The sequence below is a fragment of the Dipodomys merriami genome, unplaced genomic scaffold (assembly GCF_024711535.1).
Source record: "Dipodomys merriami isolate MVZ:Mamm:240054 unplaced genomic scaffold, mDipMer1.0.p SCAF_185, whole genome shotgun sequence".
Classification (NCBI taxonomy): Eukaryota; Metazoa; Chordata; class Mammalia; order Rodentia; family Heteromyidae; genus Dipodomys; species Dipodomys merriami.
The window spans coordinates 345,600-369,893 of record NW_027203215.1 but is presented as its reverse complement, the minus strand read 5'-3'; the positions used below and the strand labels follow the sequence as shown (position 1 = coordinate 369,893).

Genomic DNA, 24,294 nt, shown 5'->3' with positions numbered 1-24,294 from the left:
TGGCTTTAATGCTATTTCTCATTAAGTTCAGAACCACTGGATGTGAATAATAAAATCCAATCCTGAGAGTTGTTTCTCATGAGTGACTTCAAGACTGGAACAGTCACAGATGGAATCACTGGTGCGATTCTGTCACTGGTGACTGTTTACTTGGGTTTTGTACAACTGTTAGCAAGCCCACGAGGATAAGGGAACCCTTAGAGTGCTAATAGTTACTGTGGTAACAGGCTAATAGTTACTGTGGGGTCTGAGCCTTGGAACTGCCCCTCCCCTCAAAACAACAGAGAACAAAAAACACAGGTATAGGGCAGACAACTTTGTGGCCTGGTGAAAATCCAACACACGGAGTTGTCGGGTTCAAAATGCAAGAGAGGCTTTCTGAAAATATCACACACACACACACACACACACACACGAGAGAGAGAGAGAGAGAGAGAGAGGAGAGAGAGAGAGAGAGAGTGTATGCATGCACGCACACATCATAGTTAAGTTTTCCGAGGTTTCTGCCTGGGAAGGGAAGGAAGAAGAAGGCAGGGGTGTGGGTGGTTGGGTGAGAGTTGAACAATCTTTCAGAGAATATATGTACTTTAGTATTAATGATTGCTTGGTGACTCCAAGAAGATGGGGTCTCTTTGCCATAAAACTGTCCCACACAACTTGACATGATTTTGGAAACTAACTTTTCCATGTCTTCTAGAACAAACTGGGTGCTCTAAGAAGTGAGCTCATGCAGGGGTCTGGAATGTGTTTTTCTTCAAACTTGACTTCCAAAAAGCCTTGCACAATTTCTCTCTCATTACAGGCCAAAATCTGCAAGTTTTAAGGAAATGGTTTCATGTCTATTTTGCACATAGTCTGTTTCTTTGGTTCTGATGGCTGTCTTCCTCATTCTCTCCCATCACCGGCTTTCAGTCTAGGAAGCCACCTGTATATTTCTGTTCAAGTAATTTCACCAGGTTTAATTTCATGACTAAGGAGATCATGTAAAAATACGAGGTGCCAGATCTGGCATCGGAGAAGAAAAGTCTTCATGAGTTCAAATTAGAAATATTACCTGTCATCTCTCTGTCATCTAGCTTTCTATTTCATCTGCCTATCTACTTACCAACTTACCTTTCTGCCCACCCACCCTCCCCCCTACTTACCAAGTGCTATAAGTCATAGTCAACTGGCTTCCCCAATAAACTTGTTCTACTCTTCATGGCGTACAACTCTTCTAAGCAAATCATCTCTACAGTCTCTGCTTTGCTTCCTCATGTGTGTGGCTCATTCCTGGAAGGCCCCTTCAATGGATGACCCTTCTGAAGGTCGACAACCGTCAAAGACAGTCCTTGTCTTGTAGCACGTCTGCCATTGCTAACATGCCTTGGGCTTGCTAGGCAGGCGCTCCACCATTTGGACCACACCCAAATATTTGCTTTTCCAAAAAGAACTTCAGAGCTGGGCACCCGTGGCTCATGCCTGTCATCCTAGCTACTCAGGAGGCTGAGATCTGAGGATCTTGGTTCAAAGCCAGCCCGGGCAAAACAGTCCATGAGACTCTCGTCTCCAGTAAACTAAGAAAAAGCCAGTGGTGGCTCAAGTTGGTAGAGCGCTGGCCTTGAGCACAGAGGCTCAGGGAGCAGTGTCTATGGCCGGCAAAAGACAAAACTTCAAGATTTTGCCAATTTTCATTTTGTGGAGGATAGCTTTTAGCTAGTTTTACTTTTCAAGTTCTTTTTCAAATATAGTGTGTTATATCATCAGTGTTTTATAGCCATCTTAAGCCGTCATTCAGCGGCTACTCAGAAAACTTAGTCTCAACAATTACACTAAAGATTTAACTCCTTTTTCTACTTCACAGTGGTTTCCCCCTTCATACATCCCTGGTCCCCAGGTAGCAGGGATTGAATTCAAGAATTCATGCTTTCTAGGTGAGCACTCTACCATGTGTTCTACATTCCCAACCCTTTTGGCATTAGTTTTTTGTTTTTGTTTTTTTTCCACGTAGGGTCTCTCAAGTTTGCCTGATCAGACCTTAGCAATCCTCCTACCTCAAACTCTGGAGCAGCTGGGACTACAAGCATGCATTACCATACCTAGCATACCCGTTTTTTAAACCCAGATCTATTCATGTTCTGCTACTAATGCGTCAAACTTCTTTCTCTTGCTTTTTAATTGCTGACTTTGCTCCACACCCCAACTCTTTATTTTTTTTATTTTTTATTTTTGGTCGGTCGTGAGGCTTGAACTCTGGGCCTGGGCGTTGTCCCTCAGCTCTTCAGCTCAAGGCGAGCGCTCTACCACTTGAGCTACAGCGCCACTACACACCCCAACTCTTATCTTCTCTCCACCTTGAAAACATGAACTTTCAAGTCACTCTAATTGACAAATTCCCTTGACTCAACTTCCCAAGTAAGAGCGGCTCCTTTGCACCTGTGTTCTCCAGGACTGGCTTCTGTCTACCAAGTACCATCACAGTTGCTGCTTCAAGCATAACCCGTGTTTCTGTAGAATTTTCTGGCTTGGTGAGCATAGAAGTCTAACTCCTAATTTGTCATTAAAATCTAAGTTTTGATTTCCAACCTACAGTAAAATCTGTGCTTGGTAGGAGATTTACTTGTGCTTGTGGTTCTCCAGAATCAGTTTATCACTCAAAAGTGCCCAGCACTGGGACAGCACTGCGCCCCGACGTGTACTCGAACGAGGGCTTGGGGGCCGAGTGTTTACTGGACCATCTGCACGGAGCCCTTCCTGACCTCTGAAATTTCTTTGGAAGTACGAAAGCCACTTTCCCTGCTTGCATTCCTCAGTTCTGGCTCTGCTTCTTGGAGCTGAGCATGTGGCAGGGCTGCTCGCAGCTGGGCTGGTTCTTCCTGCGATGTTAGCTCTGCTCTGTGACAGGCCAGTGCAAATTGAATTAATAGCCTTGGAGTTTCCTCTGGCCTGCCACATCGGCAGATTCACACCTGGTTTCTCACTGCTTTCTCTCCAAGCTCAGGCCCGGCCAAAAGCACAACACAAACAAGAGAGTAGGAGAAAGAAATTATCTGGGTTGTTCTGCACCGTACGCATAAGGATATCTCTTTGAATCAAGCTCTACCCCTTCACTACCCCCAAATCCAAGTGGATCAAACCAATGATAGGAATTCTCAGTTTTCTTCCTTCAAACTTCTGAAATGGCTAGGTGAAAAGCAAAAAGTTAACCAGAAATAATGTGTTCAGTGAATTCTGAAACTGACAAAGCTTTGCCACATATAAAATTCTATAACATCGGTTGGGCACTAGTGGCATATGCCTGTAATCCTAGCTACCAGGAGGCTAAGAGGAAGACAAGTGTAGTTCCAGCCATCCCAGGCAGAAAAGTACTCAAGATTTCACTTCAAACAGAAGTTGGGATGGTGTTATGTGCCTGTTCATCCCAGCAACAAGGAGAAGTATAAAATAGGTAGATTCGCCGGACACTGGTGGCTCACGCCTGTAATCCTAGCTACTCAGGAGGCTGAGATCTGAGGATCGCGGTTCAAAGCCAGCCCGGGCAGGAGAGACCGTGAGACTCCTATCTCCAATAAAACCACCAGAAAACCGGAAGTGGCGCTGTAGCTCAAGTGGTAGAGCGCTCACCTTGAGCTGAAGAGCTGAGGGTCAGCGCCCAGGCCCAGAGTTCAAGCCCCACGACCGACAAAAAAAAAAAAAAAAAAAAGGTAGATTCAAGTCCAGGAATGGCCCAGACAAGAAGGATCTATCTCAAAAAATAACTAGCATAAAAGAAAGTTGTAGAAAGGACTCAGTGATAAGAATACCTTCTAGTAAGCACCAAAGCCCTCAGTTCAAACCCTAGTGCTGTCAAAAAAATAAAATAAAATTTGGTGAGGTAGCTATTATTATGGCTTACAATGAACAAACCAAGCTCTCAAAACAGTAGATGACTTCTAGAAAAAATAAAAGCAGGACTGGGTCCCTAAACCTAAAATACTCTTTGATATGCAGTACCAATTATTTGGTAATAAGGAAGCAAACACACACACACACACACACACCAACTCTAAACAGCAACACAACAACAAACACTAGCAGGAAAAAAGAAATGTGCATGTATCTCCCACATGTAACTCATTAAATTAATTTGTATATGTAGACAGACACATAACAATTGCATTGTTTAGAAAGGTCTAAGCAATTTTCTGGGGCTTAATAACATGCTGTATTGTGTTTAGATTCAGTGTTTTTCAAATTGTTCTTTTATTTAAAAGTCAGTCTGGGAAACCCTTGAAAATTCTGACTAGAACAGTTCTGACAAGTATTATTCTTTTTTTTTTTTTTTTGCCAGTCCTGGGTCTTGAACTCAGGGCCTGGGCACTGTCCCTGAGCTTCTCTGTGCTCAAGCCACAATGCCACTTCTGGCTTTTTCTGTTTATGTGGTGCTGAGGAATCAAACCCAGGGCTTCGTGCATGCTAGGCGAGTACTCTACCACTAAGCCACATTCCCAGCCACAAGTATTATTCTTAAAGTGGACAGCAGCACCAAGAATCCTGGCTGCTTTATCTTTCTTGTTTCCTTAGAGAACTTGTCAGGTAACAGATGGGCACCTTCCACTGGGGTAGGTAACTAAGTCTGCATTTTTGCTTTCTGGAGGTCTAGGTTTGTACCCATATGTATCCAGATTATTGCTTTGGAGGCAGGAAATCTGCAGCTGAGCTCTCCCCCCAAAGACTTTGGTGTTTTAGTGGCTCAAAGTGATCTCTGACCGATCAGCGTTTGTACTGAGAGATTTAAATGCCAAAAATGTTGTATAAGCAATGGTAACTTGATGGATGAGCTTTTAACCTCCAAGTACAAATGAACCTTCTGACATATGGTAATCATTAGACCTCTGGATAAATGAAAGAAGAAAAAAAAACCCACCCCAAAACCTTCTCATCTTCCTGTTCACAAAGAATCAGAGGTTGGCCATGTGCAAAGTATACAACCACAACCAATAAACAGAGTCATGAAAGTCTAGGGTCTTCACGGGCATTTACCTTGGCACCGTCTTCCCGTTGAGGACAAGGAGAACCCTTCTGGACACAGACATTTGAAGCTGCCTTCAGTGTTACTGCATGTGCCCAAGGCGCAGATTTCTGGTTCTTCCACGCATTCATCGATATCTAAAAGAATGGCAGGTGTCAAACAAAGTCAGGACGCAGGGGAAACACCAGCAAGGATCAGATGCAAAATACGATAGTTCAACGCATTAAGTGTGCTTCATAAGTCTTGTGAGAATGAAGACACTTTCCTGTCCTGTAAGGCTGTCAGCTGGGCTTCTGGCTGGTTATGACTTTTGAAACACTAATTTTGACAGTTTTTGATGTAAACATGGATTCTACACCATGCAAGACGTACAGTGACAAATCTGTCTCACCCAGATGGAATTGAACTGCCTGGCCAATTTGGAAGTCAGAATGATTCCACACAACCCCTCTCCAGAGACCCTATTCACCACCGCATATTAAACAGACATTCTAAAATGGACCTCAGTTGTATGATCTAGACTTTGAACCAAATTTATTTCCCTATACTCTCCTGGAGCTTTTCCCCATACTCCATGCTCTAGCCCTAAGGACATTTTATAAGGACACTAATATTCATGACAATAAGCACAAATAGTTCAAACGAAAGGCATTGCACAAGATGAGGCTTTTATGTCGGATTTGCAGGTTAATCCTTCTGAAGGCACACAGTTACCTTTCTAGTCTATCCTGTAACCACAGCCTGCCTGCTCTCACACCTGACAGGAACCTGCTACACTGGATGGTGTCAATACATCTTGGCTCCTACAGCCGGTGGCTTGCAGTGAATTCTGAATCACTTAGGTCACCAAGTGTCCTGGTTTGCCTGGAAGAAGCCCAGCTTATGCCTGCTGACCTGCCTTCACGTATTAACATTGACCTGTTTTGCTTCCACATTGTCTTCCTTGGGTCAGTACATTTCCTAATCTCTCTACTCTTGGGGAAAGGATATGTACTCTAGTCCAAATTTCACCCACTCCTTGCTGACTTTGGCAGGAGTTTGTGGTGAAGAAAGGGGTTAAGTCTTACTTCTGAGCCATACTATTTGGGTGCAAATATTTGAAAACAACTACTAAATATCTCTTGGATCATGGGACTCTCATTCTTTTCTGTTTGTGCAAAGAGTTCTGCCCACACCAAAGTGATGTTGCATTGCATAATTCTATTCCCCAAAGCTCCAGTCAGGAGAACTTGAACTCTACTACCTTGACTTCATATTAAATATTACAAATATCACATAATAGATATTCCAGATATGTGAAAGGCAAAGTAATTAGCCCCTTGCACAATTCAAGCTCACATCTTCATTGTTCCAGGTTATTAGATTATAAGTGGGGTCATATGTTCCCAGTGGTTAATGAATGAGTTTGAATTACTCCATTCCCACACTCCCTCCACCCCCGCATGCAACCTTTCCTTAAAAGGAAAATTAACTTTTGTTTAAAAAAAAATCCACAAATACTTGTTTTTGGTTGATATACACTGCTACTTTGATTCCCATCCTTAAAGCAGAAATTAGCCTAGAGGCAGCATCTTAATAAAATAACACTTAATAAACTGCTTTACATTTAATTTTGATTAACAAAAGTTTCTATGTAAAGATCACACCACTTGAGTGTGATATAAATTGGATAGACAATATAATTCCTCATCTGAATTTAGGACTGAGCAGTAGTGAGGCCCTGAGTTCAAACCCCAAACTGACCTCCCTCCTCCCCCCCCAACAAATAAAGATTCTAACTAGCTACCGAGGCTGTTTTTAGGTATAAACTCTCACCACTTAAAAACATGCAAGTCACGCATGCCCACAGAGGGACACAGCACTTTGGCAAGCTGTACAAATGCACAAGAGAAAGGAGTCACAACCACAGGACCAGATACATGACAGAGATAAATAACCCCAGCAAGGATTAGCGTAAGAGTGAGCTGTTCTTTGGCTAGAATGATGCGACCATAAATCATGTCCTCAGACCTTGGATTTTTTTGCTGTTGTTGTTGTTAAATAAGCTGTTCCAAAAGGGAGACCATCACTGTAAGAACTTTGATTTTAGAAATCCTAAATCTCCAAACAAGAACACCTACCTTCGCACTTGTCATTCTGCAGACTGTACCCAGGAGGGCAGATACACCTATAAGAACCATCCAAGTTTTGACAGGTTCCTGGTGCGCATTTTCCAGGTTCTAGAAGACATTCATTGATATCTGGAAAGCAAAGGGCAAAGGAGAGAGAAGTTCCCATTGGCATCCTTCCCACCAGACAATTCAAAGAACCTGGAATCAAAATTAAGGAACTTCATAAAGCTAATGTAAGCCCCAAAAGCCTCACAAGGAAAAGAAGAAATGGCTCAATAAAATTAAAGTCTCATCAGCTTTCCAAGCACAATATGTCAATCCTATTTCCTCTACCCATCTCAGATGGAATAATTTCTGAAATGGGTAGATGTAAAAAGTGTGTATAAAGATTTTAAAAAGGCATTTGAAAGATTTTAAGAGTTTACTACATAGGTATTTTGAACTAAAAAAAAGTAAGAATCACGGCTGTTTGTCTTACAGGTATTTATATTTTAACTATTTTCTGTGGTTATTAAACTTAATTTTTAAAAATAAGAGGAAAAGATGGACGCATGTGTGTGTGTGTGTGTGTGTGTGTGTGTGTGTGTGTGTGTTTAAAAAGAACAGTTAGAGTTTAAGACACACATCAGTGGTAGAGAGCCTGACTAAGCAAGCGTAAGGGCCCTTGCTTCAGTTCAAAACAAAATAGGTGCAGTGGTGCATACCTGTAATCCTAGGTGTTTAAAAAGCTGACATCGCACAAAAAATTAGTGACACCTGTCCCATCTCCTAAAGAAGTTAGGTGTGCTGGCCACTTAATAACCTTTGACCTGAGCTATGTGGGAAGACCACACTCCAAGGCTTGCTCGAGACAAAATATAAGACCCTCTCCAAAAATCCAATTGCAAAAAAAAAAAAAAAACACTAAGTAAATAATAAAGTCTTTACAGGCAGTGTTAGTGTGATCTTTGCCTTCGAGGCATTGTCAGTGTGATTTTCGTCTATGTTTGCCCCACAGTGTCCAGAGGGAGGGACGGGGGTGGAGACTGCGGCGGGGTCTGCACGCCGTCTCCGTGAGCCCCGCGCTCACCCACACACGTCCTCCCGTCCGGAGCCACGTCGTAGCCCTCATTGCACTGGCACTGGAACGAGCCCACGGTGTTGATGCACTGGCCATTCCTGCAAAGGTTCCCGTTTCCAGTCGCACATTCGTCAACATCTGTGGAAAAACCTCTGCTATAATCCAAAGAAAACAGCGGAGCTTCACAGTGCTTATTCTGAATTTCAGTAGCCCTTAAGGACAGTCGAGCCCTAGGCCTGGCTTGAAACATCAGCCCCAATAGAAGCAAAATGCTGTGTTTGTACAGTAGAGGCTGGCTGCTCACCGTAGGATCTGATGTAGCTTTGCTTTGACCTTCCTTTAGATTTTATTTTTAAAAGCTAAAATTAGTTGGCTGATGTCATCCTTCCATACTGAAGTTAGAAGCATATAGAATCAGCTTCTAGCTCGATGCAATATCTCACTGTCTCCTACCATGTTGTATAAGGACAATTTATACATTCAATAATTTATTGAATAAAAATGGTAGCAGGGCACCAGTGATTCATGACTGCAATCCTAGCTACTCATGAAGCTGAGGTCCAGAAGAATCAAAGTTCAAAGCCAGCTCTAGCAGAAAAGTCAGTGAGACACCATCTCCAAAATAGCCAGCAAAAAGCCCGGCCGGAGGAGTAGCTCAAGTGGCAGAGTACCAGCTGTGAACAAACAAGCCGAGCAAGTGTGAGGTCCTGAGTTCAAACCTAGGTATCGTCAACCAACCAATCCCATTAGTCTATCAATGAACAGAGAGAGAGCCTGCGGTGAAACATGTAGACAAAAAGCTCCACATGACTCCTAAATCACATAATTTGTACATAAAGAGTTGCTTTCGCATGTTTTACCCAGTTTAAACTTACTTTCATTTATTCTGAAATGTATCTTATTTACATCAAGGTAGACATATCAAAGATGTAACTGCCAACGAGCCTTTCGATGAAAGTAATAGGACAGCGGGTACGTACGGTATCTGACAAGTCCTGGGATCAATGGTTAGCTATTACAAGGCACTTACTCCAAAAAATCCACGCAGTCAGCATACTGAGAATGACCATCACAAAGAACACAGGTGAAAGTGACTTGCGGCCATGCACATTTTGCACACGCACCTATGCAGTCGTTGTTGTGGGAAAGGATGAAGCCGTGGTTACAGCGACAGTTGAAGGAACCGATGGTGTTGCGGCAGGTGCCGTTCCCGCAAGCATCTCTTTCACACTCGTTAATGTCTGGGAGGAAGAAAGGCCATAGAGAAATACAATTACTAACGAGGAAAGCAGTTATACGCTCACTGTGGGAGCTCAGAGTTCTCCCTGCAGGCTGAGACCCTCTGGAGGTCTGAGCCGTTTGCACCCACACCGAAACCAGGCAGCAATGAGGGTCTCGGCCGCAGGAGCGAACCTTTTCCCTTGGCTGGCACGTGAGCGCAGGCAAGCTGAGGACATGGGAACTGGACGAGAAGTATTTTCGTCTATTTACTTCTAGAATTATCCACCCTTCCCACTTTTCTCAAATATTTTCACTTGAAATCGGAAAATATTCCGAGTGTGTCTGGGTCTTGATTTGTTGCCACCTTTGGCAAGCTTCACCTTTGAGGATTCTTGTTCTAGTTTACCCAAAGGCAGTGACTCACCTGGCACCACGCTGCAATCCGCAACAAAGTGACTGAACGAGCTGGTGAACCTGCAGCTGCGGAGCCCTGTTCCTTTTCCCAGGTCACCTCCGAAAACATACAACTCCCCCCCACAAGGACAACTGAACACCCTCTCCGACAGTACCTCCAGGGATGGCACTTAACTTGGCGCTCCTCAACATTCCTGCGGAATTATTTGTCTTTTTATTGGCCTGAGGCTTTTCTCTAGCTATTTTGTAAAGCTATTCTGGCATCTTAATTTTTTTTTTTTTTTTGCATTTCACTGTAGCAGCTAGCATCTTTTTTTACAAAGAGTAGGCATATAATAAATAGAAGGAAAAAAGAAAGAAAAATATTGAATGCAAGAAGATGGCTATAGTGGGTTTGAAAGAGGAACAAAGGGGGACTGGGAAAGTGGCTCAGTGGTAGAGCACTTGCCTTGCATGCATGAGGCCCTGGGTTCGATTCCTCAGTACCACATAAGCAGAAAAAGCCAGAAGTGGCACTATGGCTCAAGTGGTATAGCGCTAGCCTTGAGCTGAAGAGCTTAGAGACAGCGCCCAGACCCAGAGTTCAGGCCCCACAACCAACAAAAAAAAAAAAAAGAAAGAGGAACAAAGACAACACCAATGTCCCATTCTGGACATGAAGATAAACTGTCTTTGCTATGGAATCAGGAAGTTATTATCGACCCCCAAAGTTACTCTCCATATGTGTGAGGTGAAATATAGTTTCCAGATGAAGCAATCCATGAATGGCAAAGGCACAGCGACTTTGCCTGGATTCATCTGTAGCAAAAGGGCAAGGTTCTTTTTTGTTGTTGTTGTTGTTGTTAGGGTATTCCAAAAAGTTCAAATGGCATAAAAGAGAGAGTGAGCGATGCAACATTTGGGCAGGGTCTCACGGCTATGCCAGGCTTGGATGCATGGGGCGGATAAGCCTGATTAATGCTGCTTTAACTTAAAATGTTGAGACTCTGGAGAGAATAAAAGTTTATGAGAACATTCCCTAATGGATGTGGGATAGCCAAAGGCCAGCCATTTACGACATGTGGTTCTTCCCACTGTGAAAGTGATTCAGGGTTGAAAGTCCCCTCAAGGCTTAGAAGAGGCTTAAAGTAGAAAAAGAAAAGGAAAGTGAGAAACTGACTGATTATGGATTTGACTGTATTCTAAATCAGCCTTCTGACAGTACTGAGACCAAGGAAGGGAATTCAAATCACTATCTCTTTTCACCTAGAAAAAAAAATGAGGGGCTGGGAAGGTGGCTCAGTGGTAGAGTGCTTGCCTTGCATGCATGAGGCCCTGGGTTCGATTCCTCAGCACCACATAAGCAGAAAAAGCTGGAAGTGGTGCTGTGGCTCAAGTGGTAGAGCGCTAGCCTTGAGCTGAAGAGCTGAGGGACAGCACCCAGGCCCAGAGTTCAGGCCCCACAACCGGCAAAAAAAAAAAAAAGAAGAAAAAATGATTCTTTGTTTTTGTCTTGCTTTCGGTACAACTTACAAATTTGGTTTTGAGAATCTGGTATAAACCAATTGATCTTTCTCAAAAAAAAAAAAAAATGCTCAGACACTCAAAAGCTGAAACTGTTCCAATAATCTGAGCCTACCTAAACGTTACAGAAAAAAATCACAGGCTAGTAGCAATAATAATAAATGAATATCTTTCTCAATTTAGTCAAAAGTTCTTGTAAGGCTTGGAGTGGGGGTCAGTGGTACAGGGCTTGGTTAGATGTATATGGCTTGGGGTTGGATCTCCAGCTTCCTAAGAAATGAATGTGTTACTGAAATGACAGCCTAATAAATACCAAGAAGAAGGTTTACTATGTCCAGATTGCCAGAGAGAAGCAGGATGTCACTGCTGTAGACCTGGGTTTTTATTTTGTAAATACCAAGATATTTACGGCAAGACTTCATATTAAGTTTCATACAAATTCAGGCACAAATGACTTCTTCAAGATCTGAAGGAAAAGAAAGAATGATTTCTTCAAGATCTGAAGGAAAAGAAAGAATACGCGTATACTTACCCAAGCACATGGTTTGATCAGCATTTGTTTTAAAACCGGTATGGCAAAGGCAGTAGAAGCTTCCCACTGTGTCAATGCACTGCCCATGGCTGCAGATGTTGGGGATTTCTTGACATTCGTTGCGATCTGCACAGAAAAGTTGCATCTTAAGTGGGAATGTACACAGAGCAGTTTGTGTTTGTCTTTTTTTTTTTTTTTGGTCCGGTTGTGGGGCCTGAACTCTGGGCCTGGGCGCTGTCCCTCAGCTCTTCAGCTCAAAGCTAGCGCTCTACTACTTGAGCCACAGGGCCACTTCCGGCTTTTTTCTTTTTGCTTATGTGGTGCTGAGGAATCAAATCCAGGGCCTCATGCATGCAAGGCAAGCGCTCTACCACTGAGCCACCTTCCCAGCCCCTGTGTTCGTCTTCTTAAGTGAAGACTTAGGAGATTAAAAAAAATCAAACTCAATAACTTACTCCTAGGTATTGTTCTCAGGATGAATCCTAACTCTACACTAGTGATATTACACCTGCTGGCCGTGCATCTTTTTCCAAATTCATTTCAACTTACTTTCAGAGTATGTTAGCAAAACAATGAAAAACAGGGCTGGTTTAAAGTTCTAAAAGGGGGAGAAAACTTAGACATATATAATGAGGAGACAGTTAGGAGATGGTTTATTATTATTAGCATCATCTTTTAAGTAGTTGTACAAAGAAGTTGCCATTGAACAAATAGGAGGGTTTTTGTTTTTTTTTTCTGTTTGATGATCTGCCTAAGCAGCGCCTCAGATTGGGAAGTCAATTGAAGTTATTGTTTTGACAACCACGGACATTTGCAGTTTCCTCTGGAAATTTGTTTGGTTCTCTTTTTTGTGATCCACAGCCCAACCTGCCCCACAGTTGGGTTTCCTCGGGTTTCCTTTTTATTGTTTTTGTCTCACTTTGGTGATCTTTCCTTCCATCTTATCAAATTTTCATGAGCACAATGGCTCCTTTTAGCACTTGATAATCTTAATCATTTTTTTTTAAATCACACTCAAAGGAAAACCCTCTCACTTTGCTTCTGCCAGAGTTTAAACTCTAAATTATATCTGTGATCAACTGAATCTTTGCTACTCTCTTGAAATCCGGAGGGCAGAATTTGATAGGCAGATTCACAGATGGCGTAATTACAGGCCTGCTTACATCTCATTTTTAAAGGCTCTTACCCTCCATATTTGCAGTAAATGGAAGGTGAAGGGAATTACAAGATTCTGCTTTCCCTTTTGACACTACACAAAACCAGAGCACTGCCTTTGCAGTAGCTGCTGTAAGTACACGGCATCCTGCTCCCGGGTAAACAGCCACACTGTCGCCTGATCTTGCCTACCGAGAGCTATTGGGACCAGCATGTCTTGCTTTTAGAGCAATCCAGTCTACTAATGTGTGCTGGCTACTATCCTTCCAACTCACTCACAGAGAGCTGGTGAATCACCACACTAAAGCTAAGCACATCGTTTAGAAGGAAAATTGGGATCAAGCGGCCTAGGAGGGATTGCTAGCTTATGCAGAAATGCTAGCTAATGACATAATTATTTCCACTTAGAAAATTTAATTAAAACGAACGAACTTCCCACCAGGATGGGCAGAGGAAACTGAGTTCCACTCCCCAGTTGTGGGAGGGGAGCTGACCTTGAGGAATGACCTCCAGACAGTACTGCAGCTAAGTCTAGGTCCCAGAAAGCAAGGGAAAATGTTAAGGATCTTCTCAGGAAGGGATTTTCAATTAAGAGGAAAAAAAATCTCTCCTTCCTTGTCCTACTTCATGAAGGTTTATGAAATGAAGTGTGAGATTCTTGGGCATTCTACTTGTGGAACAAATAAGTTGCCATTGCTGAGAACTTACTTGTGAAGTGTTCATGTCTCAAGACCAGAAAAGTAACTTTCACCAAGAAAACCAGGGTTAAACTCCTAGAAGATTATGTTTGAGGTTGAGATGGGAGGTTTGAGCGGGGGTGGGGGGGTGGGGTGTGTGTGTGTGTGTGTGTGTGTGTGTGTGTGTGTGTGTGTGTGTGTGTGTGTGTGTGTGTGTGTGTGTGTGTGTGTGTGTGTGTGTGTGTGTGTATTTGATACTAAAGTCAGACTCACATCCTGAGCTTAGACACCTACTTCTCTCTGACCTCAGCCTCAAAGTGGGCAGGAAGGTGATTTGGGGTTTGTATGAATTCAAATAAAAATCACACAGTGGAGAGAAAAACTTAGTTCTTTCCATTTTAAGCACAGGCAGAGGTGTACTTTACACCAGGCCTAAAAGCTGCCAACTATAGGATAGCATTTAAAGATGTCTTAAGAGCTTTTTTAAAGTAGGATGGAAATGAAGACATTTCCAGAAGAAAGTCTTCAATCCTAGTGGCTGGACAGTTGGAAAACTGAAGTACATTCCCTTTCTCCTGAGGGAAATGTACCACACCACAAACTCGGGTAGCACCAGAGGTACTTTATGCCTATTAATGCTCTGTCAGAAAGTACAAAAGGCTGTAAGTACCAGGAGCCCAGGTCTTGTCGATGTCCTGTCTTGATCTATAACCAATTGTGCCCGCTTTATCTCTGGGTGTGAGATGGTCTGAAAGGACTTTCTTCATTATCAGTAATTCTTTGTTTTGACTGGAATCGTTGCACTCAGTTCCAAAGAAGTGTAAATTAAAAGGAAAATGCAGGGAAATGTGGTATTCATGCCAGGTTTCACTGGGGGCAGGTATTGTGGTTCATATCACTTTTCCTGCTCTATATTTTTTAATACAAAGATAGCAGCAGCTCTGTTGACAAAATGCTACATATTCGCACGCGTTCATTTAAACTCAACAAAACAGGTCTTGATCCTCAGAGTGATTTTTTTTTGTTGTTCGGCTCATACACCCTCTTCCAACCAAGGTCTCATAAAACAATGCAAAATACCCTACAGAGAGCAGAGCACTTCCTCCTGCTTCATCAGTGGCCAGAAAGGAAATCCAAGGAAAATCGACCATGGCCCCCGAGTCGTTTCATTCATAGATGCATAAAATACGCAGGAAACCCTCCTAGCTAAATATACAATTATATATCATTTCTTACATGCGGATACAACTCTGAGATGTTCTTTTGCTTCTGAGTTAAAAAGATGAATGTCTTAATTTTCATATCACTGGCTACAAGACGCCATCAGAGGCTAACTCTGCCATCAATTTAAGCTCATGTCACACCCATCCTTCCTATTCCTACTACACCCTCGATAAGGTGAAAACCAAAAATATGTAAACTCTCGGGGAGAGGTTTTCATTCACGATAAGTGCTTTAGAGCTAATAAGAGACTCAACACGAGCTGGCTTCCCTGAGCAATCTTTGGTCTGGACACTGATTGGGAAGAGAAGGGATGCTAGTGGCTTTGCTTGTTTGCTTTAGTCAGGCTGATGTCCAGCTTGAGACAGATTCACTGTCTACACTTCTATGTTGTCATAGCTGAGGTGGTCCACATCTCACCTGTCCAAGGTGACATTAGGTGGAATAATAATTATATAATAGTAATGGTAATTAATAATAGTAATAATATATTGGCCCTAAATAGGGACAAAATTTGGGCGTGTGTGTACACGTGTCTTCGGGCACAGCGGTAAAAGGCACACACGAAACCTATTTGTGTAAGTGATACTGTTCTGGTTTGGCAAACATCTCCATCTATAAAGAGAGTTTTAAAAAGAAAAAGCGAAGTATTTTTAACTAGCTTTCTGAGTTAGTGGCTGGAGATTCCACATTAAAGTCTAAGGTCGTGAATGTCTGAGTGCCAAGAGCTCAAAGAGACAGGTGCCATGGCGTCCCTCCGGCAGGCGCGGGCGGCCGCTGGGCGCTTCCTACCATTGCACTGGCCGGTGGAGGTGAGGCGGTAGCCGGGCTTGCAGTCACAGCGGTAGCTGCCCGCCGTGTTGATGCACTCAGCGTTGCGCTGACACACGGGGCCGTTCTGACACTCGTCGATATCTGCGAGCCGAAGAGAGTTTCATTAGAAGGATAACAGACTTCTGGTGTGGAACACAGTAAGAGCCCTCCCACAAGAACAGGTTTATACTTTCTTATTTTGATCTGCTGGAAAAAAAAATATATATATCCAGGATGGGTATTTATAGAAGCTGTATTCATTATTGCAAGCAAGCAAGCAGTCAATAGGTGAACCAACTGTGGGGAACTTAAAACATGGGATATTCGTGACCAGTCTCAGCTTCTAAAAGGAAATGCGCTTGTGAGGCATAAGAAGATACAGGAGAAACTACAGGAGTGGACAGACACACGTCACAGTCTGTCCAAACCCAGCAATAGTGGGTGAACCCTCGGGGGACAATGGGGTGTCATGCAGGTTCATCAGGAGAAAGCAATCCCCCTCTCTGGTGGAGAGGGGGGGTCAGGGCCGGCTGAGAAACTCTGAACCTCCCTTCAGTGTTTATGTGAACCTACTATTTCCCTAAAAGCAAGTTCGATTTAAAGAGAAAAGAACCCACATCTGCACTTTCCGCCTCAGCAGTGTTATTCACGACGACACAGACTTTGACCACTCATGGACTCAAAGGATGCTCATGTCTTTTTACGACTATCATGAAATGTTCTGAGGAACAGGACTTAATCCAGGGTGGATCCCAGGAGTCCTGCATTTGCTCAAAGCCCGGGACTTAGGGTCGAGCGCCTCAAACCTCAGTGTCCACTGGGATCTCACTGAAGCCAGCATCTGAGGCATCGCAGCTGGGGAATGGCCTGGGGTCTGTATGTCTAACGGCCGCTGGCTGGTGTGGGTGTCTGGTCTACGGACCGAGCTCTGAGCGGCAGGGCTGTTGGAGACGGATGCTTAAGTTACTGCCTCCAGGCAGTGGAAGGAACGGAGGAAAGCCGAGAGGGGAGACTTCACAAAAACCTAACAGAACCAATCCAATTGTCCACATCCAAGAAAAGAAGAAAATGGATGATGTATACCCTGGCACCTTGACGTTGCTCAGGGTATCATTTGCCTACAAAAATGACTGCATGAGGCAAATAGCGTACATGCTCCCCTCTTCCCTGGCTGCAACGACACAATCTACTTATGCAGAGAGCCTGGAATACAGGAGAGAGCCGCCATTCTAGCCCTCAGTACCAGTTCTGGGTCCCTCCCTTCCTTTCTTCCCTCTCTCTCCTTCCCTCCCTTCTTTCCTCCCTCCCTCCCTCTATAGTTTTTCTTTTTGTGCTTGTTGTGGGACTTGAATTCAGGACCCAAGTGCCACCTTAAGCTTTTTTGCTCAAGCCTAGTGCTCTACCACTTGAGCCACAGCTCCACTTCAGTTTTTTTTTCTAGTTAATTGGAGATAAGAGTCTCAGGGACTTTTCTTCCCTGGGATGGCTTTAAACTACAATCCTCAGATCTCAGCCTCCTACTAGTCATTCAGCTAGGGTTATAGGCTTGAGCTACTGGCATTGAGCCTTTCACTAGTTTTTGTGAGCATACATCAGTAGTAAAACAAGGGGTGTATGGCAATAATTTCATGAGTGCAATGCAGTATACTTGGAACAACTTCATCCCCTCTACTATAGACAGCTGTATGTTGCAGGGCTGTTGATTTGCTAGGCACGGGTGATCTTGCCTACGGGCTCTGGCCAAAGACTGCTGCTTTAGTAAATACAAATGGCAAATAAGAAGCAAGGAAATCATCCGAGGGACCTCTGAATGAAAAAAGGGGGAAGGAGAAAGTTGTAGGTAGCCTGAGGTGTACCAGAGGAAGAAGAGAGTAGCGGTGAGAGGAAGGCAGCCACCTCTGGTCCTAGATGATCACCACTGTCCTCTCCTGTAGCCATTCTTCCTTGTCAGAAAATGAATTCTCAATGGTTCCTGAAAGCCTGGGGGCTGGGACCAAGGGCTGAACTGGTGGCCCCCTTAGGAAGGTTCTAATTGGCTATCAGTCTAGCCCCACAATCTACACAGCACGCAGGGTAAGTGGTCTCTGACCACTTGGCTATTTACAACAACCGAAAGCCTAGTCATAGATAGAGCTTAACAAGTACGTGCTTACTAGCACTGGTATCCAACTAAAATGTAAACGAACACTGTCTTCCCAGATGGAGTGAGGAGTACCCAGAATCTCAGTATGTATACATGGCAATAGGAAGTAGTTTGAAAATGAAAACAAGTACCATTTGCATGCATACCAACATTTTTCATCTAAAATCAGATTTGTTGTTCTTGCCATCTGGAATTCTTTCATGCATCTGGAATATTTGAATTAACCTTGTTTTCACTTGGGAATACCCAAGTCTCCATTTGGAAGAGAATGCTGACTTTAAGATTCAACAACAAAAAAAAAGACTGTCCACGTATATTTGCTTTCCTGCAACGGGAAACAAAAGCAATCTATTTGACACACCCAGGAACTCCAAGCTGTTCCTATCGGCCAGGAAATCGAATACATTGTGTGGGAAGGAATTGCCCAACAGAATCCTGACTTTTCCACTGGGAATTTGTTTTTGTTTCTTTTTCTTCCTGAAAATTCATGTTGATTCTACACCATACCACTTCTAGAACTTGATTTTCTTCTGAAATTTCCACCCTGTCAGATTTGACAAGTCTTTAAAGTAACTCGTCCACCCGTTTGTTTTTGGATGTGAGGTAATTCCACCACCACTTACCTTCACAAACCAGCAACTTGTCATTGTAGAAGAATCCCACGGGGCATTCACACCGGAAACTGCCCACCATGTTGATACACACTCCATTGTCACAGACCCCGGGGATCTCCCGACACTCATCGATATCTGAAAACAGAGAAGCCACTTGTGAGTGACAGTACAGCTCACGATCTGTGTGTAGAATAAGAAAGGAGTGGAACTCTGTGTGTGTGTGTGTATGTGTGTGTTTGCTTGGAGGCACTGCTAAGAGAAGTAGGAGATATCAGTGGATAGCAAATGGAAATAACTAATTCACTCTCCAGAGTCTCCCCTGTCTATATGGACTTAGGATCTATCTTTTGAGTTTAGGTTCAGAACATCATCTTTGAACAGGTAGGAGCCTTCTTTGTATCCACTGGGCACAGATAAACAGAGTCTGACTATAAAAGTCTGGGTTAAGAAAGGACAGTCTCACTGTAGGCTGAGGGCTACCTAATGCTAGGGGCTACACCTGCTTTATGGCCTGCTCATGAAGCCTTGACCGCGGTCTGAGGAAACACCTAAGCTGGGAGGGTATGCTCAGCCATGGGCCACCAAGCCTCCAGTTCACTGGGCTTAATTTACTGTTACTGAGACATTTGGTTTCCATATTATGGGCAGGATCTTCTGCAAGGCACTTTGGTTTCCTAAGTTGAAAGAGCATGGTCTTCCATGACTCAAGACTCAAGACTCCACGACTCAAGTGGAATCTCCAAGACCTGCTGCAGTTTCAGAAGAATTTCATTTTAAAATGAACCTTGTTTAAAAAAATATTTGTGTGTGTATGTGTGATAATTCTGGGGATGGAACTCAGGGCCTGAGCTTTGGCTGGAGCTTTTGTGTTCAAGGTTAGTGAGCAACCACTTGAGCCACAGCTCCGCTTTTTGGTGGTTAATTGAAAATGAGTCTTTCCTGCCTGGGGCTGGTTTTAAACTTAGATCTCAGCCTCCTGAGGTAGCTAGGATTGCATGTGTGATCCACCAGCACCCAGCTAAAATTAACTAGTTTTAAAGGAGAAATTGGGCCACAGAGAGATTTTTAGGCCCTTTTTCAAAGGTTTGATTTTGCTTAAAAGCCAAACGGACAGACCTAATCAAAAAAGTAGCTGAGAATCACAAAAGGGTACAATCTCAAAACAATGCTATTTTGAATATAGGCAAGTATTGATTTTTAGGTTTTTCACAATTCAGACATTCATGATGTTAAATAGTCATACGAAGTAACACCATAGCTACTTATGTATTATAAGAAAACAAAAAAACTCCCTATTTTAGTGTAAAGCAAAATATGAAGAATATTTTCATTTGTTATAAAATTGTTTAATGATGATCATATATAATGTAAAAGTGATGTTATGAAAGTGAGTATAAAAATGATACATTATTACCAAGTTTAATGCAACAAGCTGAGTCAAATCTCCTGTCATGATTATCCATAAAATAATGAACAAACACGTTAAATTTTTTTTTCTTTTCTGGATTTCATTTCAACTTCAGCTTAGAGATGTTTATATTTTAAGTCAATATTAATAAACATTCTGTACACTTAGCCTCACGTGAGTGAAGTCTGTATGGCCAACAATCCAAGATCTTTCCAAAGGAGAATATGAAACTTCAGTAAAACAAAGATTTTTCAGTCAGCTAAGTATTTGTCATGGTGGAATTTGGTAACAATAAGTATACTGCTAAATATCAAGTTTCTAGGTTTCAAGGGCTAGAAGCAAAGCAAACTATGAGTCAGGCCTGGGTTCCTATCCCAGCTCTGTTATTCATTAGCTAGGTGGCCTTGGGTGAGTCTCTTCCCCTTTCTGGGCCTCTTGTCTCTTCAATAGCAAAGCAAGGCATTTGGCCTACATGATGTCTGAGGCATTTCCAGCTCTCCTAGTGGATGATGTGGATGCCAGTTCAAGTCTTTTGTTTTTCTGCTAACCTTAGAGGCCTTCCTGGAGGTTATGCCCGGCCGGCCCCAAGGAGAACCATTAAAATTAAAGCTCACTTAATCTGTTGATCACAGATTCTAGGGGGATTAAAAGATCTGTTTTGGGAAGGGGAAAAACAAAGTATCGAGGGCCAGGTGTTTCATGCCAACGTCATTTAGCAGTTTCCCCTTCCAAACCATGAAGTTTCTTTGGACGTAGACTGCCTGTGGAGCCATATGGATTTGGCACTAAGAGAATCAGGCTGATTGCTGGACCAGATCCTTGTTTTCTTAAACAAGGTCACTGGAAAGGCTGATGCGGATTTCAGCTTACTTATTAGGAATAAGGTGGAACCAAGCAGGAGGTAATGTTCGCTACTAGACACCAGACGGAAGAGGGCATCTGAGGATGCGTATCAATCACACCAGGGAAAATCCCTGAGAACGCAAGAGCCTTCTGTCTGCTTTTAGGTTATTTGGTTTGAAACCACAAGGGCTCTGCCCACATTGGCTGAACGCTGTGTGATACTTCAGAAACTAGCACAAGCCTCTCAACCACTGAAGCGATCTCTTTTGCATTTCACTTGTGCAATTCTTCAAGCAGAAGACCCGGCGAGAGGCCATGGGACAAAAAATTCATCCACAAGAAGGGCTTTCTGTGAATAGCCTACACACAACAGTTGGTGTGAAACGATGTATTAAATTCATCGTAGTCAGAAGGGGGAAAAAAAATCAAGAATTACAATCAAATCAAGTGTCAACTGGCTCTGCTCCCAGAATCTCTCTTTGTTGATGCCTAGGGTTGGTTTAACTAAATTGATTGTAATTGTGTGAAAAGCTTTCCAGTCTCTTTAATCATGACCAATGAATGCCGTTGCCAATGAAGTGGAGCTACACAGGCGATCAACGCCCAGCCAGCCTGTTTCAAACTAAGAACGAGGGTTTCAATACAGCTAAAGGCATTGGCCAACAGGTTTTTTCTTCTTTTAAAAAAACAAAACAAATTTGGAAATGATGGTGTATACCACTTTAAAAAAAAAAAAAACCACATAGGTAAAAGCAGAGGCAAACCTCAAAAAAAAAAAAAATCCCAACCATCTTTACAGGCACATATACTCATAACTTACCAACAGGTAAACCAGTGTAGATGTCAATGACGAAGCCCGGTCTCTGACTTCCACAGAGGGTGGCAAATTCATCTGCCATAAGGAAACAAAGACGAGCCAGAGGTCAGCCGAGAACAAGACGTGACTGAAAGAAAGGACTTTCCAAACGTTCTTGAAAGGTATTCAGCGGTGTTTTCAAGAATTTAAAAATAAAATATCAAGCTGAAAAAGACCTACAAATGTAACCAGGTGTAGAAGACGAACACTGCAGAAAGGATCTGCTGACCAACATGGACGGAGCCACATGGCAGGGGTTTTAGGTTTTAATCTGAAACTAGAGACTGGCAGAGGTACCCCTCTCCATGTCCATCATTTCTCCAGGGCTTCAGGAATGCTTACGGAAGCCTCTCAGTAGCCTGGGGGGAAGACATCTTATATATTAATGATTAATTCATATATATATACACATACATATGTGTGCATATATATACATATAAATATAGATGAAAGCAGATAGATAATGCACGTCTGCTAACCAGCTTCATCCTTACTTCAGCTTTGGTGCTGGGTCACATTGGGTGCAGTGTCTTCTCCCCCCCCCCATATCTGCCTTAATCTATCACCTGAACTCATCAAATTAATAGTCAAGGATGAACTAAATGCCACCTGTGGTCCTCCTGAGCTCTTCAGTCCTAAGTGGTGGGGCCATTATTTTATTGGTCAAGCCCACTGAATATTTAATAGGTTTCTGGAAGGATTTTAGTGAAAATAGAGCATGACTCGGGCATCGTAGCTCAGCTATGGTCCCAGCTACTGAAGAGCTGAACCTAGGAATTCAAGGCCAGTTTTTACTGTGAAGAACTAAGTAGGTACCACAGAACATTTCATCTCTTCCTTCAATGATAATTTAATTCAAACCATAGCACTGGGAATAATGCCATCATAATACATCTGGTATATAGTATATACCATAAAAGAACACTTCACCCAAGTATACATTTCCTGAAACTGTGATTTAGATCTTTTTTCTTAAAGGGATAACATAATCTTTTCTTTCTATAAGAATGTGAGAAGAAATGTCTCTCTAGCCTCTCTATCGAGAGAACTTGTATTTTCCTTTCCTTTGATGTTTACTTTGCTTTGTAATTTTTAAGAATTTTTTTTTTTGCCAGTCCTGGAGCTTGAACTCTGGGCCTTGACACTGTTCCTGAACAATTTTTGCACAAGGCTAGTACTTTACCATGTGAACCACAACTCCACTTGTTTTTTTTTTTTCTGTGATTCAGTGGAGATAAGAGTCTCACAGAAAACCTCCCATGCTCCTGGATTGGCAAGATTAACATCGTGAAAATGGCAATACTTCCCAAGGCTATCTACAAATTCAACGCGATACCTATCAAAATTCCACCCTCATTCTTCAAGGAAATAGAAGAGGCAATCCAAAAATTCATATGGAACAATAAAAGACCCCGAATAGCAAAAACACTCCTCAACGGAAAGAACACCCCTGGAGGAATATCAATACCAAATTTCAAACTCTACTATAAAGCCATAGTAATCAAAACAGCTTGGTATTGGCATAAGAACAGACCTCAGGACCAATGGAATAGAATTGAAAACCCAGAAATGAACCTACAGACCTATAGCCATCTAATCTTCGATAAGGAAGCTAAAACAATAGAATGGAAGAAAGACAGCCTCTTCAGTAAATGGTGCTGGCAAAATTGGTTAACTACATGTAGAAAACTAAAGCTAGATCCTTATATATCACCCTGCACCAGAATCAACTCCAAATGGATCAAAGACCTTGAACTCAAAGCAGACACTCTGAAAACATTACAGGATGGAATAGGAGAAACCCTAGGTCTCCTTGGCTCAGGCCGAAATTTTCTGAACAGAGACCCGGAAACACAACAAATCAAAGAAAGGTTGGACAAATGGGATTGCATAAGGTTGCAGAGCTTCTGCAGGGCAAATGACATAGCTAGCAAGATAAATAGAAAGCCCACCGATTGGGAGAAGATCTTTACTAGCCATACAACGGACAAGGGTCTCATATCTAAAATATACTTGGAACTCAAAAAATTAAACCACCCAACAACAAATCCTCAAAGAAACAACTGTCCAATAAATAAGTGGGCGAAAGACTTAAAGAGAAGCTTCTCTGAAGAAGAAAGAAGGATGGCCAATAGACACATGAAGAAATGTTCAACATCCCTAGCCATAAAAGAAATGCAAATCAAAACAACATTGAGATATCACCTCACTCCAGTTAGAACGGCAAAAATCAAGAACTCTAACAACAACAGATGCTGGAGGGGATGTGGACAGAAAGGAACCTTACTTCATTGTTGGTGGGAATGTAAACTTGTTCAACCACTTTGGAAAGCAGTATGGAGGTTCCTCAAAAGACTTCACATAGATCTCCCCTATGATCCAGCAATCCCACTTTTGGGCATTTACCCAAATGTTTACAAACAAGACCACACTAAAGCTACCAGCACAACTATGTTTATTGCAGCATTATTTACCATAGCTAAGATATGGAACCAACCCAGATGCCCCTCAGTAGATGAATGGATCAAGAAAATGTGGTATATATACACAATGGAATTCTATGCCTCCATCAGAAAGAATGACATTTCCCCATTTGTTAGGAAATGGAAAGGCTTGGAAAAAATTGTATTAAGTGAAGTAAGCCAGGCCCAAAGAAACATAGGTCCCATGGTTTCCCTTATTTGCAATATCTAGTATAGGTATGAGTCAAGCGGAAAAGGTCAGATAATGTGA

The 24,294-nt window shown here is 42.6% G+C and overlaps 1 protein-coding gene across 2 annotated transcripts in view; it reads right to left on the bottom strand.

Moving 5' to 3' along the window:
* The window catches only part of Fbn1 (fibrillin 1), a 203,474-nt gene that overhangs the window by 23,683 nt on the left and 155,497 nt on the right, over positions 1-24,294 (bottom strand). For both annotated transcript variants that reach the window (XM_070026602.1, XM_070026603.1), the window contains 8 exons: positions 21,526-21,597; positions 18,464-18,589; positions 15,677-15,799; positions 11,832-11,957; positions 9,286-9,402; positions 8,171-8,299; positions 7,111-7,230; positions 5,002-5,127 (listed from right to left, as the gene is read on the bottom strand). In XM_070026602.1, coding sequence (XP_069882703.1) covers positions 5,002-5,127; positions 7,111-7,230; positions 8,171-8,299; positions 9,286-9,402; positions 11,832-11,957; positions 15,677-15,799; positions 18,464-18,589; positions 21,526-21,597 — 939 coding nt within the window. The remainder of the gene's footprint in view (positions 1-5,001; positions 5,128-7,110; positions 7,231-8,170; positions 8,300-9,285; positions 9,403-11,831; positions 11,958-15,676; positions 15,800-18,463; positions 18,590-21,525; positions 21,598-24,294) is intronic.